We start from the raw sequence: 25,533 nt of genomic DNA, 5'->3' as shown, positions 1-25,533 counted from the left end.
CCTCCCCGCTCACGTGACGGCCCCTCCCCCGTCGCCATGACAGTAGCGGGCGGAGGGGGGAGCAACGGGGCGGTTAAACGGCGCCGCCGCCCCCCACCCCCACCGCCCGCCTATCCCCGCCGCCCCCCGGCCCTCCCGGTCCCCCGCCGTCACCCGGCCCCGCGGGCCCCGTTCGGCGCCCGCCATCGGCCCCAGCAGGCCCGGCTGCTCCGCTCCCAGGTCGGCGGCGCCGCCGCCACCGCGCCGCGGGGGAGGGGCCTCCCCTCAGCAACGGCCCGCTGGCGGGAGGGGGGCGCCGCGCGTCAGCGTCACGTGGCCGGGGCAGGCGGGCGGGTGCGCGTGACGCAGCTTCCTCCGGCACCGGCGCGTCCGGCGTGACGCTGCACGGAGGGGCCGCGCGCCCCGCCCCGCCCGCCCTCGCTCGCTCCCGCGGCGCGCCGGGGGCGGGGCCAGCGGCCTGAGGCGCCCGCACCGGGGCTGAGGCGGCGGCCGGTGGAGAGCGGCTCTTCTCGGCTGTTCGTCTGCCCGGGGTTCGGCGCCTTACCCGCCGGCCGGGGGCTGCGCTGTGCTCCTCCGGGAGGGTCTGGGCTCGGCTCTCGCCGCCGGGGGCAGGTCGGTGCCCGGCAGCGGTGAGTGCCAGTGGGAGGGGAGGCCGGCGCGGCCCCGGGGAGCCGTGGCCGGCCCTGTGGTTTCCCCAGTGCCGGTTCGGGACGCGCGGAGCGCTGGTGTCTCCCGCCGGGGCGGGACGCGCTCGATTTGCTGCTGCTGGTGCGCGCAGGGTCCGGTGCGCGCGGGGCCGGCCGGTTCTGGGGGAGCGGGCGCGGCTGTGCCCGGCCCTTGTGGTGCTCCGCGTACCTCGGCGGAACCCCGGCGGGTCGGCCGCCGTTCTCCTCAGCGGGGGGCCGGCCCGGGGCAGCGTGCTGGGTAGGCCGGCCGCCCGGTTCCCCAGGGCAGGCTGCCGGGGCAGGGGGTCCCGGGGGCTGCCCAGGTGATATGCCGCCTGCCGCAGGGCACAGCATGTCACACGGGCCTTGGGGTGACCTTCTGCACCAAATACTCTGATCTAGAACAGAACAATCCTTTTGTCAGTCCTCTGAGGCGTTCTATCTTTATCTCTCGGTGGAGTCGTTCTCAACTCCCAAACAAAACAAAAAAAATCCAGGGTTTTTAAGACATTTGAGAAAGCTGAAATAATTTTTACCCTCTCTGGCTAAACATCTATCTTCCCTTTTCCTAGTTCCTGGTGAGAGTAAGCGTTCCCTTGTAAGGAAATGTGACGCTGTCTCTGGGAGGGAGTAACTTAATTAATCAGATTGCATGCTGAACATTATTTAGAAAATCAGAGACTTGAGTGTGGAGCGTAACAGGCTGTGGGGTTTTTTAAGCAACATGGGTTTAAACTTTAAACATTCCTCCACAGCAGGTTCTTTTAAAGTATGTGCTGTTTAGGAAAAACATGTGAGGTTGCATCTTTGATAACTATTTAATTCCTTTTTTTTTTAATGCTGTATTATCTATCTTGTGTGCTGAAAAGGGGGTATTGTGGAAAGGAGAGTTTATACGTGTTTATGTATAGTTGTATTAAAAAGGCACAAATGCAGGCAGTTCTAACTTTGGTATCAGTTGAGGATAATACTCCTTGAATTTAGTTTTGGGGGAGATGATGATGATGTAGGTATAAAACACTAATGCTAAATGTTAACCATGAGAAAATTGGTTTCAAATCAAATATGCATGTTGTGGGGAGAAGTGCATTTTACCATAAACCAAGGCTTTTTCCATAGGTAGACGGAACTTGTTTTATAGGTGATGCAAATAGTTCTTGTAGCTATAATTCAACTGTTTCCAAGGGTGGTATCTGATAGGTTAAGTTTTCTGAAATAAACTTCAACAAAAACTTCTCATGAATGAAGCAGGGGTCTAATTTTGCAGCCCTTGGGCCTTTTTAGCAAATTTAAATCTGATGTTCTTTGAACAGGAAGAAGTTCAGGATTTCTTTAAGTGCAGGAAAACAGATGTAATAGTAAAAAGTGAACTGATCAAGAACTTACTTTATTTTTGGCAGGTACAGCTAAAAGCTGAAGCCATAATGCACCCGTGAGCGAGTAGCGCCAGTAATGTACATCAATGGCTTCTGTGCCAGTAATTCCAGACTCTTACAACCATGTGCTGGCAGAGTTTGAATGTTTGGATCCATTGCTTTCTGCACTCAGGTTGGATTCTTGTCGTCTGAAGGTGAGTTTGTGGTGTTTGGTTTTTTTTGTGGGATGTTGGTTTTGTTTTTTTAAATTCTACTAATGACATTATTTGGTTTATTATCTGATTAACTCACAGGACTCATTCTTTTTGGGTGTGTGCATGCTAGCTTGTTGGGGGGGAACACTTTGGGAAGAAGAAGCAGTGAAGACAAAGGATCCTATTACTCTATATATGCATTTTCTGAATGCAGCTGTGGGATAAATAATACAGACTTAGACGGTTGCTGTCTTACACTGTTTGCTTGAATCACAGAGAGTCCAATTCTAGTATCTCTGACTGTGCTGCCAGTGTTTCAGGAGGGGTACACACAGCTGGCCAACAATGAAGCCTTTAAAAAAAACCTAATAATTTAAGAAAAAGATCCTGTTGTTAGTACTTAGTAGCAGCTGTGTTGTGCATTATGGTTTTTATTCTTTCAGTGCACGTGTATAGCTGTGTCGAAGAGATGGCTAGCTCTGGGCAGTTCGGGAGGAGGACTGAACCTTATACAGAAAGATGGTTGGAAGCAAAGACTCTTTCTCACTCATAAGGTAAGGGTAAAGAATCCTTTAAAAAAATTTCCAGGGAAAATGGGACTGCAGAAGAGAGATTGTTTCAGGTTGACTTTTATTAAGAGTCAACAGGCGTTTTCAGCTTGCTGAATTGTCCAAGTAAGGTGAAGTTTTGGACAGCTCCATTTGAAAAATGGTTGTGGTACTGGAGTGTATCCCCAGAGTGTGTGGTGTCATAGATTTCATGAGGTGTGAAAGAAATTGCTTGAGGGGGTCAGGCCTTTGTTTTTCAAATTCTTTTAACAGCAGCAACAAAGTCACCTGAATCTTTAAGAACGAGAAGAAAACTTTGAATATGAAGCCAGAGCAACTCCCGTGTAGATAACTACCAGTGTTTGAATGTCCACACTATGAACTACCTGGATAAGCAAAGGGAAGATAAGCTGGCTTGCCTTTGTTGAAAGAGATCATGTAGCAGGGATTACTGTTTTTACAGCCAGATGCTATTTCCTTCATTTCTCTTGATGTTGTCAGCTGCATCTTTTTAGAGTAAGCTCACTGTTTGTAAAAAAACAAAAAACAAAAAAACCAAAAAAACCCCACACAAACAAAAAAACAACAAAAAAAAACCCCACTGAAGAAACCACATCACAGCAAAGTGATAGCAGCTGTTGATGTGAATCTGGTTTATGTCTTAAAAGATAAAAGTTGCATAGTGGTGAAGGCAGTACAAGAACAACTTTCACCTGCGCTTACTCCCATCCTTGCTTTCAGGAAGGTGCCATTTCCCGGGTTGCCTGTTGTTTGCATGATGAAGACTATGTTGCTGTTGCCACCAGGTGAGTGATGTACTCACAAACCTAAATGCTGGATAAATATTTTAAAGTAGCTTCAAAGGTTCAGATTTGAACATCTGCTGAGAACTTGGAGTTGGGCAAGGAATTAACCAGTAGAGGCCCCTACGGAATAATTGTCTGCACAGACAGCTTGTGTAAATTTTTTTTCTGGAATAATTGTTCCAGAATAAGTATCATTTCTGTAACAGAACATCTATGGGAGAGCTAATGCATATGATGTTATGACGATAAATGTGTTTCTGAGACCTTTCAGCATCAAAAGAAGTATCTTCATTAACTTGCCAGAGTGAGATTGGTAGTTAATACCACTTAGGTTGTTCAAAATCCATTTGGATGCTTGTTTTTCTGCATCCTCACTGCAATTCCAGTAATTGAGAGCACCCTTCCAAACAAAACTACTGGTGCATCATAATGCAAGGAAGGACACATTCTTCTTCAGAATGAAGAACGTGAAACTTCTTGAAAGCATGCAACCTCAAACACAACCAACTCTGAAATGTACTACTTTGCTTAGATTTTCTGCTTCTTTGGAGCAATGCATCTTTATCACTGATAAAACATTAGAAAACTTACTCTCAAATTGTGTTTTCTTTTTTCAATTGTTGCAGCCAAGGTCTTGTAGTAGTCTGGGAGCTGAATCAGGAGCGTCGTGGGAAGCCAGAACGCATTTATGTTTCCTCTGAGCATAAGGGCAGAAAAATCACAGCTCTATGTTGGGATACAGCTGCCCTTCGTGTTTTTGTAGGAGATCATGTGGGAAAAGTATCAGCCATCAAGATTAACACATCGAAACAAGGGAAGGTAAAATGTCACATACTTTGTTTGAGATGAAGAGGTTCACAGGGGATGTGTGGAATCTTTTTCTTTAGTAAAGCAAAGCAGAGGAGGACTTGCCAGCTGATGAAGTTCTGGTAGCTTTGACTGCTGGGATGAAGAAACAGTCTCTTGACACAACGATAGAAATCCTGATCTGAGAACCTCTCTCATCCCCTATTTTAGCTATTTTAGTAATGCAACATAAAAATGCTTTCAAACATACAGAATTAAAAACTGGCCGAGCTTCTTCCTCTTGGAATTTACAAGTATCCAGGGCCAGGGTCTTGGTGGTTTGGAGCCTGTTGGAGTCCATGGGCTCCAACTGCAGGTTCAGCTGTGTGTTTTAGTCCTCAGCTGAGCTGTCAGTCTGAGAAAAGCCATCCCAGACTCTGGGTTTGCTTGGCTCTGTCTGGGTGCTCTCATTCTTAAAGTTAGTTCTTAGTTAAAATAAATGGTAGGTGTACATCAAGCTTTCATCCATTACATTTTGCGCAAAGGACACATGTGTAAATGATATCAGCCTGATTTCTAGTCCTTGAGTGTTCCTTAACTTTTTACCATTAGTAGGTTCTTTCCTTCTCTTTTTAATCTGTGAGAAGGAGCACAGCCTGGAAATAGGTGTCTTCCTCCAGGTCCTTTCTCACCCTTATGAAAGATTTTGACAGAAAATTGACTTTAAAGTAGCAAGACTATTGCATGTAAAGAAATATGTGGCTAATAGAAGGTCAGTCTATTATTTTAAATTCAGACAAAATATGTAAATATCTATAATGAAAAAAGAAAAAAACCCTGAAAACCAGATGATGTTACAAGTACTTGACAAGACATGGCCTTGGGAGAGAGAATAGACACCATAAATGTGTCAAGCTGGGACATAACAAGATAAGCTCAAGGAGAACCAAATGCTTAATGAGATCAAACAGAAAATTACTCAAACTGTGTGTAAGCTGTCCTAATTAGTACACTAAAAGATCCACCCTGGAGCAAAGGAAGCCCCCTACTAACAAAGCCCCCTCCCCTCAGAACAGGAGATGAAAGGAAAGAACACTGTGCCTTTAAATGGAGGAGAGGCTGGTAAGAACCAATGAGAAACATAATTGCAAACAATTGTTCAAAAGTATCTAAAATATATTACCCTGTGTTAAGAGATGTGCTAGCTTTGTGGATTTACCATCTAGCACCCCTCATGCAATGATGCACGCAGACATGCAATAAATAGATCTCTTGGCTTTGTGTGTGAGATGGGCTGTTTTTATACCAGGTAAGGAGCATTTGTACGACAACAGAAAGAGCAAAAAATTCAACTGCGAAAGAAAGGGAAAATGAGAGAAGGGCAAGGACCATGGAATATGTTTCTGCTCTGCCTGTTAAAGGAATTGGGCTGTAGAATCTCTCATCTAATGCGTTGTCACATTCCTAACAAAGAAAACAGCTTTAAGCTGTCAAAAATGGTGACTGTCTGCTGGAAATTGGAGTGCAGTTCTCAGTAGCTTCTTCTTCATAGGAAGTCCGTCTGTCTGTCACTTTGTTCTGCCACCCATGCAAACTGAGACATTTGCATAATAAATAGTATTTGGGTAATTTGCTGCAGGGTAATGGAGAAAGTGAGTTTATGTAAACCACCTACATCAGATGGTTTAAAGTGGTGTAGTGTTTTTTGTATCAAGTAATCCCTCAGGTGTCTCTCCATAAAACTGTTTGCTGGCTGAAAGTACCCATGGGGAGAATTGAGAGGATTGACAAAAGTACAAAGCTTACAAAAGCAAAAGTAAACCCTCCTCTTAATATTACAGAAAACACACCCTTTTTATAAAGAAATGTCAGGATGCTACAGGGATAAGATGACTTTTTTTTTCTTAAATCTTCAACAATGGTTTTGTGAAAAGGAGGATTAAGTCTTCTATGCCTCTAAGCATTGAAACCTTGTTTTGTGAAAGAGAAGAAACCAACTGTTCTGTTTTATGCTCTGTATTCGTAGCATATATGAGTCTTTTCTGGATTTTGCAATCTTAAGTTAATGAAAGAATCTTTACTTTGAACTGATGACCAGTATGTTTTCTTTTTTTTCCTTTATAACTGTAGGCTGCTGCTACTTTTGTGATGTTTCCTGTTCAGATTATAACCACTGTAGATTCTCGGGTTGTTCAGCTTGATTATTTGGATGGAAGACTGCTCATATCTTCACTTACACGCACGTATTTGTGTGACACAGAGAGGTAAGTTACGTTTTACTCATAAAATATTGGGCTTTACTGAGTCACACAGAGGTTTTTGAAGTGACGTCTGGAAATCGTATAGTCCAATATTCCTGCTCGAAGGAGAGTTGTGTAGAGTAGATTGTGTGGGACTGTTCCCAGTTAGGTTCTGAGGATCTCCAAGGATGGAGACTCGACAAACTCTCTGGGCAACGTTTGCCAGTGTTTCACCACCCTCACAATAATAGAGCTTTTTGTTATGTTGAAATGGAATTTCCTCTATTTCCATTTGTGCCCATTGCTGCTTGTCCTTTCACTGGGCACCACTGGGAGTAGTCTGGCTCTCTCTTTTTACTCCCTCATCCGGTATTGATACATGTGGGATCAGATGGATTCCCTTCTGAGCCTTCTCTGTTCCAGGCTGACCAGCCCAGCTCTCTCAGCCTTTTACAGGACAGGTGCTGTGATCCCTTAGTCATTTTTGTGGCCTGTTGTTGGAGCTGCTCCAGTATGTTCCTGTCTGTCTCTTACTGGGGAGCCTGGGACTGGACCCAGCACCTAGATATCTCGCTAGTGCTGTGAAGAGGGGAAAGACCATCGCCTTTGACCTGCTGGCAGCGCTTTTAATGCAGCCCACGAGGCTGTTGGCTGCCTTTGCCAAAAGGGTTTGTTGCTGCCTCATGGTCAGCTGCTTGCTCACCAGGACCCCCGGGCCCTTCTCTACAAAACTGCTTTCCAGCCAGTTGGCCTGTACTGGTGCCTGGGGTTGTTCCTCCCTCAGTGCAGGACTTCATGTTTATTGATGTCTGTTATCTAGCCCATGCTTCCTCAGTTTGTCTGTGAAGATGTTAGCAGGGGCGATGTCAAAAGCCTTACTGAAGTCAAGGTAAAGAACATCCACTGCTGTCATCTGTCAAGCTAGTCAGTCTGTGGTAGAGGGCTGTTAACGTGCTTTCCCCTTCATAAATCCATGCTGACTATTCATAATGACAGTCCTATCTTTTTAGGGGTTGGAAATGGTTTCTGGGATCACTTGCACAATCACCTTTCCCTTACCAAGTTATTTCTGCACCTCGTATTTTATAAACTTTATGCAGGCTTTATAATATGCGTTACAGATATTATTATATTTAAGCACCAAGTCCAATTGAGCAACTAGGATTTAGTATTTTTATTCTTCAAGAAAAGCATAAATTAATTAGAGCCTTTACTAATGCTGCCTTGAGTATGTTTTGGGTTTTTTCCCCCACTAGAGAGAAGTTCTGGAAAATTGGTAATAAGGAGAGAGATGGAGAATTTGGAGCATGTTTCTTCCCTGTTGGAAAAAACAGTGGGAATCAGCAGCCATTAATATATTGTGCTCGTCCTGGCTCAAGGATGTGGGAGGTGAACTTTGACGGGGAAGTGCAAAGCACACATCAGTTCAAGCATCTGCTCTCATCACCGCCTCTCCCTGTTGTTTCTCTCAGGTAGAAGCATGAGTGTTATCTGTGATAAACTTGCTTGGGGCTTCTAGACTAGCTGAAAAGAACTGCATTAAGGCTGAGAAGATTAAATAAACTCCTAGTGCAGTCAAATGTTAATCCTAGCTGTCATCTTAATAAGTTTTCCTCTAATAACAGAAGCCAGTAGTTATCAAAAATGCCTTGCTTCTGTGGTATGTCTGTGTGACTGACAATGAATGCTGCTGTCATAAGACTCTATTTAAGCCAGCCTTGTATTTACGGGGTTAAGAATATTATGTTAATAAAGTGACATTATTGTAGTTATGCTTGTAATGGATAATAATTTATTTTACAGGCAGGATCCTCATTATACTAGTTCCAGCTGCGCTCCACAATCTTTATCTTTCCCCAAGCTACTGTATTTGACGTGAGTATTTGTCAGCGTAGCTTCCTGTTGATAAAGTAGACTTAAAAATAAAAAAGTTGTATATTCTCCTAATTTATATTACCAACTTCTTTTTGCCTAAGAGTTTTCCAAGTATCATGCTAAACAGCTGTCTCACTTCTTGCTTGCTATAGTTAAGCCAGTGCCATCCCTGCATATTTACAGCAACTACCACAATTAACTGTTGCACCATTAACATCTGCTTCGCTTGCAGTGAGCACTGTGTGATGACCTGGACAGAAAGAGGCATATATATTTTTCTTCCACAAAGTGTTCAAGTCTTACTCTGGAGTGAAGTAAAAGGTAAACTTTTAAGAATCTTTGGTTTGTAATGTTGTCTGTTACGTTTGTCACTTCTGAAGCCCTTGCCTAACATGGAGGCTTTTCCAGCTCAATTTCTGTAGCTGGATTGCAGAACATTGATCAGAAAACCTTTTCCTTTTCATCTGCCAGGTATATCCTTGAATATTAACTCTCTCCCTGCCTTCTCCAGCCATCCTCTCTCTCCAGACTTCTGAATACATGCTTGAGAAACAAAACATTGTGTAGAGTGGATTGTAAAATATGGTAGTAATCAAATAGTGAGAGGTAGTAACCTTCAATGTTAGTGGGGTAAAACCTGCGCTATTCTTTTCTCATTTCTGTTTATTCAGGTTTGTCATGTGTCCTGTGAAGGATAATCTAGCTGCTGAAAGCTTAAAACCTGGGGTTTTTTTCTAACACCTGTCTATATAGGAGCTAGGGGATGTACTTATTTGACAGAAGAGTGAACCCTCATAAACGGTTTTGTGTGTATGGTTATAAGCATAGTCCTAGAATGGTTAGTCATTGTCAATCTTTCCTTTCCCCTTCTCTCCTCAGCTTTTGGCGTTAAGTTTCCAATGACTGTCACAGAGTGTTTGCATACAGCATAACTATTTCATTTGGCTGAAAGGTCAAAGCGTTTTTCTACCATCTAGCAAATGTTCTCCTACTGTTTCAAAGCTAACAATGATGTATTTCTCATCTTTATCAGTCTTTAGTTTTTCACACCTGTTCAGAAGAAAAGGAAATTTCAATAACTTGAGTGAACTTCTTGAATACTTTCCAGAAACACAACTCTGGAAAGTTTTGATACCTCATCCATGCTTTATAGTTGTTAGATGCTAGCTTCAGTGGTTGTTTTCCCTGTTCTACTTCTGTTACAGCGTATTAGGCTTTTGCATGCATTTGCAGTCAGGTGGGAAAGAAGTTTTCACCTTCTTTCAGGAACAGAAAGGAATGTTGACTAATGATTTCAGTCTTTTAGATATTTCTGTGCATCTGGTTTTGCAGATATTCAGGATATTGCAGTTTACAAAAGTGAGTTGTTCTGTCTCCATACAAATGGAAAAGTTGGACACCTCTCCCTTCTGCTGGTAGACCGCTGCGTAGACCGTCTGATAAGAAGAGGGTTCTGGAGCCTTGCTGCCAGGGTCTGTTGCCTCTTCCAAAATTCAATTATTTCTTGCAGAGTAAGTAAATACCTCTTTGTAAGTGAGCAATGCAACTTTGCTGTTTCCTGTCCCCCTCTTCCATTAAATTCCATGGGTTTCTGAGACGCATATTCTTGGGAGTTTTTAAAAAGTCTTCTAAACGTTATACTTCTAGGATTAAAATTAGCCTGCATATATGGTACCTTTTGCTTTTCACATGTGCGTTAGAAATAATAATGCTTCTGTTTCACTGTGTACTTTCAGGCAAGAAAAAATTTGTCTTTAGACAAGCTGGAGCACTTGAAGTCTCAGCTGGATGCCTCAACTCAGCAAGATCTCATGACACAACTGGAAGAACTAATTTCTAAGTTGGAACCTATGGATTCTGCATGCAGCAGTAGAAGGAGTAGTATTTCATCTCATGTATGTGTACTGGTAGTGCCAAAAATGATACCTGCAGTTTTTATCTTTGAGGCTTAAAATCACCTCGTTGCACACTTTGAAGATGAGACTTTAGTTTTACCATGTCCACTATGGCTGATAATGCTACTTGGTAAAATTAGGTGGGGTATAGAGACATAAAGTACTACTACTTGCTTTCTTCAGGCTCTTGGACCTCTGCCTTTTTTCCGTACTTTTTTTGTGTCTAATGATTGAGATATGGATAACGGTTGATGTGAAGAAGGCTTTCTCCACAGATGTGTCGGTGTCTCAATAAGCTTCAGTAAAGGTCATCTTGATTGCTACTGTAGTTTTATGTGGTGAAAACTGAACATCTGAATGCTCAGAAATAACCTAGCCCTGTTCAGAAAAAGATTTTCCACTCTATGAAGCTCAACCAGAAAGCTCTAAGGAAAGAAAAAACCCAAAGCATATTTCTAATACTCGTTTACATGTACAGCTGCTTGGTATTGTCTTGGCTTCCCAGCAGCTTTTCAAGAAAGGGGAAATATTTCGTAGTTAATGCAGTATCAGTTGCTGCTTTCACTCTAACAATGTTTAAAAAGTAAAGGTTAAAAAAACAAACTAATGTAAATTTCATCTTGATATGGTAGACAAGTATTTTCCTTAGGAGATGGGAAAGTAAACTACATAGACTGACCATGAGGAAAAGAATGTACATGTATCCTGGATCTAAATAGTTGTGCAGGGTCTGTGGTTAACCAGCAAAAAGAGTATGGACTCTTGGGTACAAAGGGGTGAAGCGACAGTCTCAGATGCAGGACTAAAGCAGAGATGGTTTTTATCTGGTACTAGGTACACCAGTTGTTCCACAGGCTGCTTTCCTAAAAGCAATTGCAGCATATACATCTTTATGAAGTCACTGGACTGCACATTTGCTGGTATCTGTGTACTTTTCTGTTCTGGATATGTCAAAAAATGCTGTTACATGGGTTTTTCCAGACAGTGAATTTTGGAGTGCTGTGAGGTTATTTGTATGGGTATGATTGTTTAGTTCATTGCAGGAAGTTTAACAAGGAAGTACAACTCATGCAACATCTAACTCCCCTCGCTTGTCTGACAGGAAAGCTTCAGTGTCTTAGACTCTGGAATATATCGTGTTATCAGTCGAAGAGGCAGTCAGTCAGATGAAGATTCATGTTCTCTCCACAGCCAAACTTTCTCAGAAGATGAGAGACTTAAAGAATTTCCTGCACACCAGGAAGATGAGCAAGTAGAACTTGGTAACGTGTCTTAATGAAAATATGTTGTTCAGATGCATTTTTTTTTTTTTTTTTCTACAAGAATTTGGTTGGGTTGGCTCAGTGCTCTTATTTTCCACTATCAAGTTACCCATGGTTAAGTCCTCTAATTTGTGGACAGTGGGAGCACAATCACCCCACCTTTGAGTCAAACTCCTTCTTGAAACATTGGAGTATTATGCTGGCTCCGCAGAAATTCAAGCTTAAAAGCAAACAAAACCCAGAGCAACAAAACAAAATGTCTGGAGGGCTTTTACCAAGCTAGGACTTCACTCAAGCTCCCCCGCCCCCATGTGCAATTCTGTATTAATGCTAGGATTCTCTCAGCTGATGATGCCAGTTAATTGAGCTTCAAATGAGATTTGTTTGCTGCTGCTATACTTCCAGTAATACCTGTTCTAGGAAAGATGTTCCTAATCTTGATTCTGGCTTTATATGTCTTCAGCAACAACCAGTAGGCTTATGATGTGTTTTCAACTTTCTTGCAGGGTTTCATTCTCTTACGCGTATATACATTAGCACGGGGATGATAGAACTGTTAACAACTAACACTGAGGTCATCCAGGGAACATTTTTATTTCCTAACAAATACCTGTCACTGGATGAAAGCTTAAGTGAGACAATAATAGGTCCTGTTCTCTGCACTGGTTGGGATCAGGAAGGGATGCAGAAATCTAGGATGATGAGAAGCTGGGTTAGTTCCAGGTATGGTAGAGAGGCTTTCCAGTAGAAAGGCTGCTTTTTAGCTTTTGCATAGACTAGATGCCAGTTGAGGATGGAGAGTATTTTGATGCTTTGGAGAAAACCACAGTGGGGAAGAAGAGTCTAGGATTTAGTATTTGCTCCCCTATTTAGTAGGACAACACTACTGATGACTAAGCCACATGGTGTTTGTAGCACCTAATGTTTATATGTGCGTCTTTACCTACATCGCCATAAAAACAAGAAGTGAGCAGACTTGGAAGGAAGTGTATCATTTCCAATATTAAAACTCTGAAGTGAAGGGAAGTAGGTCTTGAATGTCAGAAGATAAAAAAGTTCTATCTGTTCAACAAGAGATAACCAATTTACTGATTATTTCAAAATAGAGAAGTTCTAGATGCTTCTTGAAGCATGTGTACTTAACTTGGTATTTAAGAGAAATGGACTTTGTGTTTCCCTGCTCACATTTGTAAGATGTCATAAGTTTTTTAGGTTTCTAATCTGCGTAATGAACAAAAGCAGCCTTATTTACAAGCAATCATAAAATCAGTTGTGACCTTTAGGCACTATCTAGAGAGACTGTGGATTCTGAGTGTAGGGTTTCTGTAACAGCACAGCATCTTTTCCTCTCAACAGTGCAGATAGTGCTGACTTGCAAAATGCAGTGATCCTTACTTGAAAGGATTCTTTTTTCTTATTTACGTCACTTAAAGATACAGTATGCATTTGTACCTGGAAATGATTACTCAAAACACATTGCAGATAGTTAGGGATATAAGAGTGAAAAGGAAATAGTCACTGTCTCTGTATTTCCTGTGATTCTTATCAGAAGCCAGTTCAATTATACTTTTAAGTCCATTCAAATAAAAGGGTGATTTATGCCTTAACCATGGTTTATATGTTTCTGTATCTTCATGTGTGCTTTAGACTTCAGGAAATCATGCAATATAAAATGATGTATGCCACAGTACCTAATTTTCCTAGATCTTAAAGTAACTGTCAGTGGATTAAATCAAGGGGTTTGGCCCCTAAATGGACTGTGAGTCTACTTTTAGAAGATAGTTTTCATACAGTTGTTGATCACCATTTGCCTTGTTACAGAGCCAAAAGACTATGAGCAAAGCAGAATTATTAGGTTCAAAGTCAGTAATGAAATGGCCCTTGAAACCAAGTGGCACTTCCTTGGCTCCCCACATTCTTGAAAATTGAGCAGAAAAATATTGCTTGCAGGTTATCCATTAATGAATTAGTGACTTAGAGTTTGTTTCACTGTTCCATTTTTGCCAGGCCACTGTTTCATGACTCTTTATTTCAATTCCATTTGTTAGACAACGTATCTCATGCATCTGTGACGGTTGAGGCTGACCGGAATGAGACATTTCTCCCATTCAGTATTCCTTTGTCATTTCGTTCCCCATCTCCTCTCGTCTCTCTCCAAGCTGTCAAAGAAAGGTAAAAGTTGCAGCAGGTTCATTCATCCATTACATCTTTCCCTTTTCTGTCCTCTGAATTTGTAGCATTGTCTGGTTTAGTTCATACTCTGTGCTGCAAAAACGTAACATCTGAACTGAAATGCTGGAGATTCAGTTAAGTTTGCTAGGCAATTTAAAGCTTCCATCTTGACTCTAATGAAGACACGAAGAGCTGCTGTTAACTTCAGTGGAGCCAAGACTTCTGCCTCAGTTTTTAAGTGGCTAAGAATGCTTAACATTTGCCCTGTAAGCTGCAGTTGTGGTTTGTATTCAAAGCAAACTGCCTGAATATTGTTTTGGAATCTTGTTTTTCTGGTCCTTAGATTTCTGAAGAATGAGTGAAGGCTTCCTATGTTGCTTGGGAACAGACATTAGAATATTCAAAGCATGCTAGATATTGTTAAAAAACACTTGCAAAGTGTACAGTGTGGTCTGCCATCTCCCCACACACACCTTCCAGTTGAATGTAATCAATTCCCCAAGTGTTTATGGAATAATGGTAGCTTATACCTGCTGCAAGTAAATACGGTCCGTTTTATGCAGAAATCAAATTGGTATTTTAAAACTCCCTTTGAAAACAGGGACACACAAACACAAATGTAAAGGAATGGTGTTAAATACTTGAAAATTTGGAAAAAATTGTGTATGTTAGTTTCTTGTCTATAATGTTGCTGGCCCATAACAATGGTCTGAAAAATTGTGTAGCCTTCCCTTGATCACTTCGGTATGTGAATAATGTCCTGCCACAAAAAATTGTAGCTGATATCATGAATAACCCTCAGAATTACATGCAACGTTTTGAATTATTTATAAACCATAAGGAGTTTTTAGGACTTTGCTAGTAATAAGTGTTACTTGAAAATTTAGTTCTCATTATTAGTAGAATTTGCTGCATTAAATTTATAATTAAATAAAATACTATCATATTTACAGTTAACTTTTAAAAGCTTACCTTTAATCCTTCCATACATCAAAGTCCAATTGTTTTGCTACATTTGAATCTTTTCTCTTTTCTGCCGCAACTTTCAACTTTTGCTTCAACCTCGGTATAGTAAAAGATGCTATATTCTCTGGAGAGCGAGTAAAAGGGTTGCTTTTTTCTTTTTTTCATGATGCTTTCAAACTAGTTCTTGGCCAGAAAGCAAGAAGCTGATTTTCTTTTCAACTCCTGCTGACATGGTTTTCTTGATGGCAGTGGTAGAAATAATTGGGGTTTGGTATGTTCACTGGGCTTTCTCTTCTGTAAAGTATCCGAAGGGATAGAGACTGATGAAATGAAAAGGACATTTTTAACGAACTTTGTAATCTGAAGAATTAATTTGGAGTATCGTAAAATCATTTTTTCCCACCAGGGAAGGACATAATTTCCTAATTATGTGTTCTGGTTTTAAGCTTTCAAATGCAGTGTAGCCAGCCTGCATTTATTTGCCTACAAATACTTGTCAAAATCTAAGTGTTAATGTTAGTGTGTGATCCTGTTACTCCAGCAGCAAAAAAACCAAGTCTTAAAGGCTTCAGGTTTTTATTCTGTACTGAAAGTATGGACCATGACTGAAGTATGAATTTTGAGCAGCTGCTTAGTGAGTTTTGCTCTGATTGGCCATTGCTGCTTTCATGCTTTTCTCAAAAGTTCTTCAGATTATGGAGTTTTCAGAAATCATGGCTTGAATGGAAAGGAAGTACTAGATTTGTTCAGTTTTTAACTTCTAACCTTAAACGTTTGAACTTCTGACTCCTAGTGTTTCCAGCTTTGTACGCAAAACTACTGAAAAGATTGGCACACTTCATATAAGTCCTGATACTAGAGGGAGGCAAGAAGTAAAGGATGATGAGCAGCTGCAGGAGTTGACTGTTAACCTGGCAGCATCTCCCCAGGAAGAAAAAGAGTGAGTGCAAAATCATATTTTCTTAGCAATTGCATTTGCTGAATGTTCTGAGGATAACAACCTAAAGAAAAATGACTGTTTCAAGTGGAATGAGGAGCTCAGCATTAGTTTTTTTCTAGCTGTCTTCATTACTATGGTGAGTGTCACTGGTTCTCCCTGACTCCTTCCCTAAAAGCTGATTAGGCAATGAACAATTCTGGGTGGTGGAGCATGCAGTCTCCACAGCTCTGTAATGCCTGAAGAGCAAGGATGTAGCGTATTCCACAGGTCTCACATAGTGTGTCTGCGATGCTCGCTATAGTTATGGACAGGAGCCCAACAGTTCACTTTCTTGCTTGCTGAGTAAACACTATTATCTCCCTAAAAATATTTTTTTTTTTTCTTTTGGGTTGTGTGGGTTACGTGTGCCTGGGGGGGGTGTTGTTTGTTTGTTTTATTAATAGAAGCAATAAAACATGGAACAACTTCAATGGTTGTCCATTTACTACAGAGGTAAGTTACTTCATATTCCAGTATCTTGCTAATTTAACATATTTTTTTCCCAGTACCTGCAGAAATCTACTGTAGTTGGAGTAGAAGCCATTATAAAAGGTCACAAAATAGTACTACTGGTTGCTCTTCATGCCCAGTTAATCTATAATTTCTGCTGAACTGTTCCTTCTTTAGAAATGAAAGCTTTGTATTTTTTTTAATAAAGGAATTGATGTTGTTTCCTCACAGATTTGAGGAAATTTGTGAGGAAATCCGCATGTAAACTAAAGGTAATACCGCAGATAAGGCTAAAATGAATGTTTTTTTCTAGGTTAGAACCACAGAGCTGCCAGCTTCCAGAGGAAGACTGTCTAGGAGATCTCAAGGCTGCAACAGCAGAAGCTATGTAAGCAGGGAAACTTTTTAGTGTATAGATTATTGGGCTTTGGTAGAAAAAATTATATTTATTATTCTTCTTTATGTACATGTAAAAGCAATGCTCTGAATATCTACTAACATGATCTGGAAAGGATCTCGTCTGGTTAATGATTTGATTCCCATATTTAAAACCAAGCAAAATCAACTAAGAGCTTATTTAGGTACTTTAGCATTACCCTTTTGTCCTAATTACAGGCATAGTTTTAAAACAAACAAAATAACACACACCCCCTAAAACTACCTAACAAATAAAATTCCATTCTGAAAGTAATCTTGGGGAACTCTGATTGTACTAAGATCAAATGTAGACAGCATTAGTAGTCTAAATTCCATTTACGCTCAAAACCACAAAAACCAGCCTGACCGTAAGTCAAGTTCAGGAGTATACTTCTGAGTTGCACAAGACATACATAATACTTCTCTTGTGGCATCTTATAACTCTTAAGCAACTTAGCAAAGTTCTTTTTTTATGCTGCAGAGCCAAACTCCAGGATCCCCTGGTTTTGTTAGAACCACCGTGTATGAGGAGGGTTTTACGGGAATGGCTAGTCCATCTAGAAGAAAAGTTTGGCAGCAAAGAGCCTTCAGCTTCCCCTATTAAGAAAAGCAAGACTGTGTGCGCTGAAGAACAGGGGGCAGTCCTGGAGGAAAACCTACAATTGGATCCAACTGATGAAGACTCAGTAGACAAAGAACATGGTAGTATCGTGGAAGACTGCACTAAAAAGGAAAATACTGATGAAACCTGTGAAAGCAAAACCACATGTGAAAATAGTACTGATTTGAAGGGACCTTTGGACTGCGGCTTTCAAGTGTCTTCTCCATGTGTCATAGAAGTGGATGTTCAGAAAGATCTCGTTGAATTGACAACACTGTGTTTTGAGCTGTGTGTCTTTACTTGTGGAAATGGTGATGCTGAGGAAAGCTCTGATGGAAGTCTGCCACTAGCAGCTTCATGGACCTTGGCTTGTAGGTTTATGCGAAGCTACTTCTTTCTTTTGGATTTAAAAAGACTAAAGCAGTGTATTATAACCATGTATGCAACCAGTCCTAATGTGTGGGAAACGTACATTGCAGGACTAAAAGGTAACTAATGAAAAATTTATTACTAGGAAACTGAAAGTAAGATTGGGGGAAAAAAAAGGAAAAAAACTTGAAGACCCTCAGTTTTGTGTCTGCAAATTCTGCTTCTGCAGGTGTAGTGTGGGAGGGGGAGGATGGTTGGTGTCTGGGAGTTTTTGTTCCGTTTTTGGGTGGGTTAGTTGGTTTTCCCACAAAGGCTAATTCAGGAAGAACTGCTGGCTCCTTGGAGAGACTGTTCCTCCCGTCCCCCCAGCTTTGCAATTCTGATCCTTTGATTTGTATGGAGTTTGATTGAACACTGTAGTGATTACAGACCAGATCTATTTAAAAACATATATATTACTTCAGAGAGCAAAAGCATCATAATTGGAATCGTATGTGTATAGAAACAAGGCAAAAGCTATTCAGTATTTGCACTGGAAACAGAAGATTTGACTTGTAGAGAAATGTGATTAATGTGAAACAAAACTGAATGGTGGTTCCATGCAAATGACTGACTTGTGATCACTTCAGACTTCCTTTTTCCACAGAAATCCTTTTTGATCTTTTTGGTGCCTCTTTAGCCTTACTGAACTAAAGCTTCCCAATTATGTTGGAGAACAGAACTTCATCTGTTCCGTGCGTTCAGCTTCTGCTTTATGCATTTCTTTTTAAGAATGAATTAAAGTCTTAGCATTGACTTGGTGTCAACAGAGAGTAGTCAAACAACAGAATCTTGCTTTGAGTGTTGGTATATGGCATTTGGGGTTTTGGGGATCTGTTTGGATTTTGAATCTTACTTGAATTTTGGGAATCGCTCATTTGGATTCTAAGAGCCTTAGAAGTGAAAGTAATATATGCGTTCCTAGTTTGTCCTCAGTTGGACAGCACTTGGGCCTGTAGGTTAGTACTCACATTTCATCAGGATCGATGTTTGTGTTGAATTCTGCATTCTGTGAAGTCAGTGCCCAAGCTGAAGGTTTTATTTATTAATAGAAGCAAATAGTAATATATGAAAACTGATGCAGATCTGCATTGTATTCAGCAAACCGTATCTCCTGCAGTGGGCTATCTTTTTTTTCACAAGAGGAAAAATCACCTCCTCAGAAGTGTAAAGAAAAGGAGAATAGATCAAGAATATTATTCCATGCCTTAGCTGTATCGTTTTATAACTGTAATTTGCTGTAAGTACAGATTAGTGATGTTGATGTCTATGAAATGAGAAGTAGGATCTGTTCACTTGTCACTACCGTTAGCTGCAGAGTTCCATGAAATTAGTGGTAACTCTTGTCCTTACACTTAACAACAGCTGTCTGTGAGTGTTAAAAGAAATAATTGCTCCTATCTTGTAACTTATGTGATGATTTATTTTTAGAACTAACTTGTCACAGTCCAGTGGCTTTAGCAATGGAAAGTGAAGATATGTTGAAAATACTGAAACAGCTGCATGACCTGGGGCCTTGGGATGATAGCCCGCTGTTATTGGTACATGCTCAAAGGTTTGTAGCCTAGTCCTTGGTTTTTTCTCTTCAGTGTTGTTAACTTGCTACCAGGACTTGGTTCACTTAATGTTTCATAAAGCTTTCTGAGAATCTTGTAAAGAGATCACCTTTCAGTACTCTCTTGAACTTGCAAGAGATCTTGGAAAAAAGGTAGTTTTGCTGTTTGATACTGAAAACAGTTTTTATCCTCTCTTTCCAGGCTTTATGAAAAATTTGGGGAAACAGCCCTTCGGCCCTTGATCAAGTTCCACCCCTCTATTTTGCCTTCTGATATCAAACAGCTTTGCAGGAATGATCCAGCTCACTTTTTAGCATATTTAGATAGTCTGGTGAAATCAAAGCCAGAGGATAAAAGGTAAAGAGAATATAGGCTGTCTTTTATCTGTCTGCTTTCTTCAAAGTGCAGCTGTGTGCAGATTTTTTGTTTTGGCTTTTGCGGGCTTTTTGTACTGTTTCTGTATCTATCTGCTTGGTGTTCTTTAGCATTAAGTTCCAACTCAGTCTCCCTGTTTTAGCTGGTCTCAGACTGGATTTTGTTTGTTAGATGCTAGTTTTAGAAGGGTTTTTCGAATTAATACTTTTAAGTGGAACTGACTATTTTTGTTGCTGTGCCTGCAGTTCAGTATACCAAGGTTAGATAACTTTTAAAAAAAAAAAAAAAAAACAAAAAAACAAAAAAACAAAACAAAACTGTGAGAACCCAGCCTGCAAACTTGACAGTTTTCTGTGATCCTTCAGTTTCTAGAAACAGAAATCATTCTAGGCTTTTCCATACTTAATTTTAAGCCTTTTTTTTTTTTTTTCTCCTTTCGTCCACACACCATCTCTGCTTCTCCCTGTGTGGTATATTTAAAACTGGTAGGTTTTTTTGTGTGTTTCATTTTCTAGGTCATCTCTCCTTAGATCTCTTCTGCAGCCTGAATCTGTACGACTGGATTGGTTGTGTTTGGCAGTTTCTCATGATGCACCACAAAGAGCAAATACTGTGGATGCAGAAGGAAATCCCAGGTAAAGCAGGGTTCACCCAAAATCCTGAGTGCAGCAAAAAGCTTTAACGGGTCTGTAGGCTTTTGGCTTAGATTTTGTGTGACAGTTGGGATGTCACTGAGTCCTTGGTGCAATTTTGCATATTGCAGAGTTCAGCAGAAGCAATCAAAGGGTTAAGTAACTTAATCTGTAGTGCTTTCCAGAGTGATGGCTCTACTGAGACTGCACACAGTGTTTCATTTGTTTTTCCTTCTCTTGTTTCATAAGCCTTTCCTGTTGAAGAAGTTCTGAAGAAAATCATTGGTGCTTTAAAACTGAATTTCTCATCTTCTAGGCCACGATCGCATTTGTTTACTTGGGGCTACAGCCAGCTCATTTTGCTTTTGATTAAACTCCCAGCTGATTTTGTTACAAAAGAGAAGATGGCTGACATCTGTAAATCACACGGGTAAGAAGAAAACTTGGTGATTCTTGGTTAGTAGGTATTCTGACCCCAAAAGGATGGAAGTGAAAATGACCCATCTGCTGCTTACTTGGACAGGCTTTATTTTAAAACCTTTCCTGTTTTGAGGATGAGTATTGAGTGTCTGATGTAATGTACCAAGTACCCATTTTGATTAAGGGGTATTCCCTGTGTCCCCATTCCGCAGTGAGTTCTGGCATTCAAGAAATTCAGTTGCTTCTGATCGTTTAAATGAATATTTAATTATTGTTGACTTCAGTTTAGACTGAGTATTTGATTCCTGGAAATCTTTACTCTTTCATTCTAGATTTTGGCCTGGGTATCTTTTTCTCTGTCTGGAGCTGGATAGAAGAGCAGAAGCCTTTACTAATATTGCTCATTTGGATGATTTGAGCCTGTTGAATGGAGAAGATGGTTAGTGAGTCTTAAGCTGTGTAAACACGTTTCTGTAATTCAGGAGCTGCCCTTATTATATACTGATTTGTCCAAAGTTGAGTTGAACTTCCGTTTCTTAAGTCTTTTGGTAGCACTAACTGTGTGCAGTGCAGCACATTTGAAACAATAAAAGGGGGTTAGGCTCTTGTGTCTTCACATTGTGCTTTGTGAAATCTGTTGTGCTAGAAGGTGCTTAAAAATTCAAGAATGTAGGTTTGTTTAACAGTTGGGAGTAAAAGCTAAACTTGGTGTTGCAGGTAGAGGAATAGCTAGCCTGCCTGCACACATACAAAGTTACAATGAGCAAAGCATTGTATCGTGGCAGAACTTAGAATTCCTAGTAGCCCTAAGAAGGACAAAACATTTCTTTCTCTCTTTACTTAATCCAAAGCCTTAAATAGTGAACTGTTGTGAAGCTTTGTGTAGATCACCACCAAATTTTTACACTGAGTCTGTCATAGCAGTACACTTCTGTATACAATTTGCTTGTTGATGCTTGGTTTTCTTAAATCTCCACAGAGGAAACCAGAATAGCTAGCTTCCCTTTTAAGTACAGATCTATTTGAAATAGTAGGCTTAGAATAACCCTTGTTTTACAAATAATGTAACAAACTCATTTTACATCTAGGTTCCATTCCAGAGACCATAGAAGAATGGAAGTTTCTTCTGCATCTTGCACAAAAACACAGCACAGCTTTCCACCACCATGACTCACAGAATGGGAATGCTGTCAGCAATGGTAGTCTGAGCTGCCCAGATTGCATCACCGTGGAAAACGTAGCACTCTTACTGGCCAAGGCTATTGGCCCAAATCGTGCCTTGCCTCTCCTGCAGGAGTGTGGCTTGATGCTAGAATTGTCTGAGAGGTTTACTGGTGTCTGCGAGATACTGAGAATTGCTGAGAAAAGGCAAAGGTAAGATGGAACCTCAACAGGAGATCCACAGTATTCATTTTGGATCTTCTTGGTACTTTAAACTTTCTTTTCAGTTCATAAAAAGAAAAAGTACTTCACACTTTTACCTCAGATTTTAAACTCAACTAAAAGCTCTTCCATTATTTAAGAGCTATGTATTGTGCAATATATGCATTATTTTAAAATGGAAAGTGAGGAAACAGGAAATCATACATTAATGATGTATGTGAAGGAGATTCTCTGAAGGAGATAATGTATCTTGCTGAGTCCTGCACAAACTCTGATCTCTCCTATCCCTTCCAGAGGAGGCATGCGTGGTGATGTCATGATATTACTTCTGAAATACAGTATCATTTTTGACAAAGTTTTCTTTAAAAATCAAACCTAAGTTCTGTTGTTCTTTCTATTGTTAGCTTTTTCTACTGTTTGACTACTTTTTTTTTTTTTTCCCTCCCTCCCCTTTGCTTTAATTACAGAGCGCTGATTCAGTCCATGTTGGAAAGGTGTGACCGGTTTTTGTGGTCTCAGCAAGCATAGAAAACAACTTGGAAAACCTTGGGACCGTTTTTTACTATAATGTTTGTATATTAAAGTGCCTCTCAAACATAACAGACTCTTAAAGAAATGAACTGTCTAAAAGTTCAGTTATATTAAGCCAGTCTCTATCTGGCAGGTATCTGACCAGGAACTGTTGACAATTCTTCCTTATTCCTTTGGAGATGAGTTTTGAACTGTAGAACTTAAATCCAAACAATCCAGTATTTATCGGGATGTTAAGCTGATATGTACCTGAAGTGAAAATTCCTGAATTTATTTTCCAAGTCAATATGACTTAAGTGTTAAGGGTATGAGCCCCCAGGTATTAAATTATGGTATATAAGATGTTTGTTGCACACATAAGAAGCCATTCCTCAGAAATATCTAAGCCTGTACTTGTTTAGTTTTCCTGTAAATAACATCAACTTCTTCAAATTACTGTAGAAGTGCTTTGTACGATACCTTTTATTTTCTCTCTTAAATTACATCACCTGGTCTTGCACATTTGAAATGCATTAATCAAGCCAAGTCTTAAAATGGGAGGGAAATACTTTCAAGAGTGGATTAATGGTTAAGAAGGCTGACAAACAACAGAAATTGTTACATGAACTCACTGTTAAACTGTAAGTGTGGTACTTCTAAATTGCCATGACTGTAGATATCAGTTGTAATATTTCAACAAACCTTCAGAACAGTGGGATTCCTATAATCATAGAACTGTTTAGTTGGGAAAAGACCTCTTAAGTTCATTAAGTCCAACTGCCAAGTCCACCACTAAACCATATCCCCAAGCGCCACGTCTGCGCAGCTTTTAAATACCTCCAGGGATGGTGACTCCACCACCTCCCCGGGCAGCCTGTGCCAGGGCTTGACCGCCCTTTCAGTGAGGAAATTTTTCCCAATATCCAACCTAAACCTGCCCTGGTGCCAGTTGAGGCCATTTCCTCTCGTCCTGTCGCTCGTTACCTGGGAAGAGAGACCGACCCCCGCCTGTCCACAGCCTCCTGTCAGGGAGCCGTAGAGAGCGATCGTCTGCCCCGAGCCTCCTTTTCTCCAGGCTGAACAACCCCCGTTCCCTCAGCCGCTCCTCACAAGACCTGCCCTCCAGACCCCTCACCAGCTCCGTTGCCCGTCTCTGGACGCGCTCCAGCACCTCAGTGTCTGTCTTGCAGTGAGGGGCCCAAAACTGAACCCAGGATTCGAGGTGCGGCCTCACCAGTGCTGAGCACAGGGGCACGGTCGCTGCCCTGGTCCTGCTGGCCACGCTGTTACTGTTACAAGCCAGGATACTGTTGGCCACCATGGCCACCTGGGCACACTGCTGGCTCATGCTCAGCCGGCCATCAGCCAGCACCCCCAGGCCCTTTCCCACCAGGCAGCTTCCCAGCCACTCTGCCCCAAGCCTGTAGCGCTGTGTGGGGTTGCTGTGACCCAAGAGCAGGACCCAGCACTTCTCCTGGCTGAACCTCATACAATTGGCCTCAGCCCAGCCTGCCCAGACCCCTCTGCAGAGCCTGCCTGCCTCCAGCAGATCAACACATCCCCCAACTTGGTGCTGCAAACGTACTGAGGGTGCACTCGATCCCTTCATCCACATCATCGATAAAGGCATTAAGCAGGACCGGCCCCAGCACCGAGCCCTGGGGACACCGCTTGTGCCCGGTGCCAGCGGGGTGTAACTCCATTCCCCGCCGTGCCTTGGGCTGGGCCAGCCAGCTGCTTACCCAGCAAAACAAACACCCCTCCAAGCCATAAGCAGTCAGTTTCTCCAGTATGCTGTGGGAAACAGTTGTCTGCGAAACGCTTTACTAAAGTTCAGGTAAACTGGTAATTCCACAAGGAATTTTGACATTGTGGAAGGGGAGGAGGGCTGCATGTCTTATTTTAATAATCTTTTTTTTTTTTTTTAATAGCTGAAGGTTTAGAGAGGTGTTTTTAGATGGATGCTGTCAAGGAAGAAGTCCCTTTAAATATTTGCTAGAATATGAAGATTGATAAAATCACTTGGATTTTATCTCTCATTACAGAACTATGCTTCGTACCGGTGCTCTTCCTGCATGTGCTGTTTTTGAACAAGTTTCTTTTTAGGCTTCTTAGTTTCAGCCCTCTTCACTGTCAGACACTCACATTTTTAGTAGAAGGTCACAGCATCTGGTCAGTATTTGATTTTCACAAATATTATTTAAAGAAAAAATTAACACATGCATTGAAACTAAATTTTATGAAAATCTGTAATTTTATCATTAAATTACTTGAAAATATTTCTTTATATAGCATCTTTTTATGTAGTCTTTGCAGCTTTGTGCTGCAAAATAATGCTTTTTGGCAAAATAGGACTTAATACAGCTTTCAGACTTTTGAGGGGTGCAGTCTGACTCTACATCTCAATTGCAAGAAAGACTTTATTGCGGAGCGTTGGTTACTTCGCTAGAGGAAATGAAGTTACAGGGAGACAATTAATGGTAGGCTTTCAGCTGTTAATAGTGTCACTTGTGAAACAGCTAATATAGTAGTACGTCTAAAAAAGAAAATGTTAAATCCTTTAGGGTTTAGACCTTGACATCAGAAACACCCCAAGGCCTTACAGTAAAACTTGGAATAGGAGCCAGGCTGCTGCAGCGTGTGATGAGGTTACACGGATGCCGTGGCGCTGGTGCCTGTTCTCTTGCCTGCCCAGTGAGCATGCTGCTACCTCAGTGGCTGTTGCATTTAACTAACTCCATTTTGTACAGTGTGTCAGTGTAGTATAGCTTCAGCTGAGTACTTGTGTTGCCCATCTTAGAGGAAGTTGGCTGACTTTCCTGGGATGTACCTGCCTTATATCTGTATGTAACAGTTCCATTTTATACGCTCTGTGTGTTTTGTGTACACAACAGTGTGTGTCTTGCTTCAGTGGGACTTTTGTATGCTTGGTTAACTTTGACTGAGGGCTGGGGCTTTTTTGGGTGGTTCTGTTTTGGTTTGGGTTTTTTTTTTTTGCAATAAATCATAACTTTCCA

At 41.2% G+C, this 25,533-nt stretch overlaps 1 protein-coding gene across 3 annotated transcripts; it reads left to right on the top strand.

Annotated features, from left to right (window-relative positions):
- Window positions 1-249: 249 nt before the first annotated feature.
- HPS5 (HPS5 biogenesis of lysosomal organelles complex 2 subunit 2) lies at window positions 250-25,533 on the top strand. 3 transcript variants are annotated; one of them, XM_056354434.1, is made up of 23 exons: window positions 250-612; window positions 2,066-2,235; window positions 2,679-2,789; window positions 3,525-3,589; window positions 4,216-4,408; window positions 6,506-6,639; window positions 7,872-8,087; window positions 8,419-8,490; window positions 8,723-8,811; window positions 9,823-10,001; window positions 10,227-10,385; window positions 11,488-11,647; window positions 13,696-13,819; window positions 15,579-15,725; window positions 16,528-16,602; window positions 17,113-17,720; window positions 19,072-19,195; window positions 19,398-19,553; window positions 20,087-20,206; window positions 20,520-20,633; window positions 20,956-21,062; window positions 21,712-21,997; window positions 22,474-25,533. In XM_056354434.1, exons 2-23 carry the CDS (start codon window positions 2,128-2,130, stop codon window positions 22,532-22,534), a joined length of 3,408 nt encoding a protein of 1,135 aa, XP_056210409.1. In that variant the 5' UTR covers window positions 250-612; window positions 2,066-2,127; the 3' UTR covers window positions 22,535-25,533. The 3 variants fall into 3 exon arrangements, with proteins under 3 accessions (XP_056210409.1, XP_056210410.1, XP_056210411.1); XM_056354435.1 differs by having other exon boundaries at window positions 250-629; XM_056354436.1 differs by lacking the exons at window positions 20,956-21,062; window positions 21,712-21,997; window positions 22,474-25,533 and having other exon boundaries at window positions 20,453-20,583.

Source organism: Falco biarmicus, chromosome 10 (assembly GCF_023638135.1).
Source record: "Falco biarmicus isolate bFalBia1 chromosome 10, bFalBia1.pri, whole genome shotgun sequence".
NCBI classification, from domain to species: Eukaryota; Metazoa; Chordata; class Aves; order Falconiformes; family Falconidae; genus Falco; species Falco biarmicus.
Note: the sequence above shows the minus strand (reverse complement) of the source record. Positions and strands in the feature narration are given on the sequence as shown.

Excerpts from the sequence above, each read along its gene's own strand:
- HPS5 (XM_056354434.1), top strand. The coding sequence starts at position 2,128 with ATGGCTTCTGTGCCAGTAATTCCAGACTCTTACAACCATGTGCTGGCA. Across the intron at positions 3,590-4,215 it reads TATGTTGCTGTTGCCACCAG|CCAAGGTCTTGTAGTAGTCT; the intron begins GTGAGTGATGTA and ends CAATTGTTGCAG. Across the intron at positions 11,648-13,695 it reads AGATGAGCAAGTAGAACTTG|ACAACGTATCTCATGCATCT; the intron begins GTAACGTGTCTT and ends TCCATTTGTTAG.